This window comes from Acyrthosiphon pisum, unplaced genomic scaffold, assembly GCF_005508785.2.
Source record: "Acyrthosiphon pisum isolate AL4f unplaced genomic scaffold, pea_aphid_22Mar2018_4r6ur Scaffold_11704;HRSCAF=12324, whole genome shotgun sequence".
Taxonomy (NCBI): Eukaryota; Metazoa; Arthropoda; class Insecta; order Hemiptera; family Aphididae; genus Acyrthosiphon; species Acyrthosiphon pisum.
Window position 1 is genome coordinate 1,583 of NW_021760116.1, and position 4,623 is coordinate 6,205.

Sequence of the window (4,623 nt, forward strand, 5' to 3'; positions counted from 1 at the left end):
AGTCAATGAAAAAAAAGTGACTTTTAGACCAATAAGGTAGACAAAACTGGAAAATTTGGTCTGACAGATTTTAATTTTGAAAATGGATTATGATTGATCAACAAGTTTACTAGGGAATGATCGAGGCAATTTTGAATATTCCAATTATTGTTAGTGTCATAATGAATAATATAAATACAAAAATATTTTTTCGATATTTTTATTTTTGGATATCACAACTGAAAAAAAATTCAAAATCGCCTCGATCATTCCCTAGTAAACTTGTTGATTAATCATAATCTGTTTTAAAAATTAAAATCTGTCAAACCAAATTCTTCCAGTTTAGTCTAGCTTATTGGTCTGAAAGTCACTTTTTTCATATGCTGCGGCCCCCTTAATGCCTTTTAATTAAACACCTGCTAAAGTGCCAAATATTGTATCGAGGCAATATTTTTAGATCTAAATCATACCTCGCGTAATTATAAAATCAGGGCCGGATTTAGAGGAGTGGAGGCCTAGGGGCATCAAAGGAGTGGGGGCCCCCTGGCCCCAAATAAAATGAACAATTTTTTTTCAAAGTAGATTATTTTTCTTTTATTAGTATTTAACAATCATATATACAATTTTATTATGGTAATGTGATGACTGATGACCACTTGGTTTTCGCATCTCGACCACTCGGATCGCATCAAATCGTATTAGTTAGTAGTACTAAATAGTTCATAATATATTAGTCAATTATAGGTACTTACGCGTTATTGTATTATGCTGCTGCTATTCAAAATGTAAGCATTTAAATATAAATATTGATTTATAATAAATAATAATGTCGTACCACTCACCACTCACACATAGAAAAAGGAAAATCGAATAGGTAATATTATTATTGTGCGTATAGCATTTGCGAGTTTGCGTCAATCAATAGATTCGGTGGCGGTAGCGGTGGGGTTTAGGATGGGGCGGATTTACTGATAAGCAAACAACTTGCTGGTGACATAAAATTTCACGGAATTACCCATCGGCAATCAGTGTTAAATTTATTTTTATCCTATTGGCCACTTTCGACGGGACGGCGCGCGGCTGGGTGACGGTGCATTTGTAATTTGAAAGATTTTTTTTTTCCGAAGTCACTATTGTGGAGGCCCTTTTTTTGTGGAGGCCCCGGGGCTATCGGGGCGATTGCCCTCCCCTAAATCTGGCCCTGTATAAAATATATAATAACTGATTAAATCACACTGTCATAACTCAAAAAAATCAAATGATCAGAAAATCAATATGAAAGTTTAGAATAAAATGAAAATTTTTTCATCAAACAAAAAATAATATTAAGGGTAGATGCATATTTAAAATTTTATTGTGATTATAATCAAGTGATTTTTATCCTTGTAAATAGCTTTACTTTTGTGTGATTTAAACTTGAAAGAACAAAATTTCAAATTTTTCCATGGCTTTATTATACTAGATACCTTTTGAATTTATTTTAATATTATTTTGACAGTAAACAAAATGCATAGGATATTAAAAATTATGATTTAAATAATATAATAATATTACTAAATACGTTGATGCTGATTTAAAAAAACACTTAAACGGAAAAATAAAATTAACAGCATCAGTGAATGTTTGATTATTATTAACAATATTAACATTTAATTATAATAATTTGTATATTAAATTATTATTATTACAAAACAATATTATAATTATAAAATTATAATATTAATATCACTTTTTGTATTAAAATAAAAAATAAATAACATCTTTTCTGTCTCTTAGTTTCCTTATTTTTCAAAATTATTAATTTTTCCTCAATTTATCAATATTTTCTACTGTGGTTGAGTATTGATCATCATAGAGAGTAGAATTATTATTTTTACTTATAGTAGTCTATTAAAAATATTTTAATAATGTAGAATGCGCCACTACCCAAAAAATAAAAAATACGAATTTATAGACACCATAAACATAAAAATTATAAATTTCGATTTGTGGTCTTATTGTACTGAAAGTGCAAAATATAATATAAAACGAGGCCTATCTCAAAATTAAACTCCGGAGAAGGGGCAGAAAATATGTTTTAAAAAATATAGAAAACAAAATATATTTCAGTAACATTTAGGTCAATTATTTGTCTTTATAGTCTTCGTTCAATTCTATACACTTTTTGTATCACGGTAAAAATTTTCCATATCTATAATATACCTATATATACCTTTCTTAAAGAAAGGTGCTGAACCATTGGTGATTAGTTTACTCCGTTTAGCAGGTTCTCATTGTATGCAAAGTATAATTGTGATGCGGTTGACGATTTCATTTTTAGGATAAAAGTTGATAGTCACTCTGTGCCAATCGAGACCTCAATTAAATTCATTACTCATTATTAGTTAAAATGTTTTGCGTGCATCAATTTGTTGGATGTGTGTTGTAAACTTTTAAACGCCTTTCATAAGCGTTCCTCTGCACTTTGTTTTGTAATGCTCATCTACGCAGGGGTGGCTCTAGGGGGGTCTAGGGGCCACGATCCCCCAAGCTGTATTTCTAAACAATTTTATACTGTTATAAACAAAATTACAAAAAAAAAATCATAGACATTTTCTGGAAATTATGACTTGGCCCCCTTCTAACCCTGTCACTGAAGCCGCCCCTGCATCTATATATCATGTATGTATTATTTCCTAAAGTTAAAATTGTTAATCGAAACAAGCAATGAGGATTGAGGACCTTATAAACGGAATAAACCAATGTCTCGACTCTCGGGAGTCAGGACACTGGTTACACCATTTTCAAGGGAATCAAAAATCTCGTACAAAAAAAGTGCATAGAAATTAGAATTAAACGTGGACTATGTAGAAAAGTAATTTAAATGTTAATAAAACTTTTTATACTGTGATTTATTGTTTCTATACTTTTTAATACATATTAGTGTATTTTGGCCTCTAGAGTCCGGAGGTTGATTTTGAGATAACTATCGACATGCTTAAGTATTATTATGTGTATATTGTATATTTGTATATAGCCATGTGTGGAGATCCATTTAACGTAAGGCACTCATTATTACAGAAAAAACCCAAATCTGTTTGAAAATATTTCTTTTAAATAATTTACAAAACAATATTTTTGGAAAAAAAAATATAATTTTTATCGATATATTTATTTTAGTTTTTACACTTTTTGAAAAACAATATACATTTTTAATTTCATATTCTGAAACAGACTATTATTCGGAGTATTTCGATTTTTTGTCTATAAAAATCGAATTTTGAGCTAGTATAGTTTATTAGTTATAATCTTATAACTTACTTAAAGTTTTGATGAGTGGAGTAATGGATTAGTATTTATTGCCAGAAGTATCCCAGTACTATTCCACTCAGCTTAAAGCGTACTTATTACTCATAAGCTACTCCTCCAAAATTTTATTGTTATCAATCAAAATAATTCGAAACACCTGTTGCTTTGGAATAAGGAATTAAAAATGCATGTTGTCATAAAAAAAGTAAAAAAAAATAAAATTCGTAAAACGTATATTTTTTTAGAAAAATTTTGTTTTCAACGACTTAAAATCATATAAAAATAAATTTTGAAACGTAATAGTTTTTTTAAAACAATGAGTGTTTACGTTGTTCCGCGTATAGGTGTTGGTGTATCTTCCGGTGTTTTACAACAAGTTCTACAAGTGCGTGCTCAACAACTGTTCAGAATCAGACACTGTATTGTTGCTGTCGCCACTGTACACTGAATACCAGGGACATGTGATGAGCGTCGGGTCCAACGCGGTGGAGAAATGGGTCGACACCAACCTACAGGTCGAGTCCAAGCTGGGCCAGTCGTATATCAGTCTATACGCACTCAAGAACAGACCTGAGCTGTGCAACGAGATCGTCGCGCTAATGGACGAGCAGTCGGTGGTCGGGCTGCACTTAAAGGTCGTGTCCACGTTCCTCGCCGAGCCAATCAAGCGGAAATGGTTCACCGAGGTGCTGGACAACCATGTAAAACTCCGCGAAGTTAACCTCTGAACCACCGCCCGGAAATAATAAACAATATTCCATTTGTATTTAATAGTATAAATTATTATGGATTAAACCCAGCGAAAATATTATTAGGTTCGATACGTGTAAATTGTCTTTACCCTAATATTATAATTTATAGGTAGGTATACCGTATAATGTGTATACAATAATTGCTGCACATCGATGGTCGGCAGGAGATCGTCAACGTGAACGAAAAGAAAAAAATGATTTCCTATATTTATTATTTTCGAGCATATTTTAACATTATATTAAAATAATAAATTGTATATAACTATATATTTACATTGATTGTTCAGTGTTTATGTAAAAATAATACTAAGTACATTTTATTGAAGAAAATTCAATAACTCTATTTTGTGTAAAATAATTGTTATAACTTTTTAATTTTTTATTATAGGTACTTATATATAATAATATATATAATATATTTACACTTATATAGTTATATACTCGTAAATCGTAATGTTAACTTGTATACTGTATAATACCTACTACCTATAATACTTTAATATATATAAATAAATACGAATATAATATATTTTATATTATATTATATTTGAATAATATACACTATAGTCCAGTCATAGGGCTCCAAAGAAAGTTGCTGTCATCC

General features: G+C 30.2%; 1 protein-coding gene across 1 annotated transcript; it reads left to right on the forward strand.

Annotated features, from left to right (window-relative positions):
• The first annotated feature begins 2,583 nt into the window (after positions 1 to 2,583).
• On the forward strand, positions 2,584 to 3,995 carry LOC103311644 (torso-like protein). Its single transcript, XM_008191325.1, has 2 exons — positions 2,584 to 2,640; positions 3,612 to 3,995. Exons 1-2 carry the CDS (start codon positions 2,584 to 2,586, stop codon positions 3,993 to 3,995), a joined length of 441 nt encoding a protein of 146 aa, XP_008189547.1.
• Positions 3,996 to 4,623: the final 628 nt, after the last annotated feature.

Coding starts and splice junctions, on each gene's coding strand:
- LOC103311644 (XM_008191325.1), top strand. CDS start 2,584: ATGACTTGGCCCCCTTCTAACCCTGTCACTGAAGCCGCCCCTGCATCT. Junction 2,641..3,611: donor CCCCTGCATCTATATATCAT/GTATGTATTATT, acceptor TTCCGCGTATAG/GTGTTGGTGTATCTTCCGGT.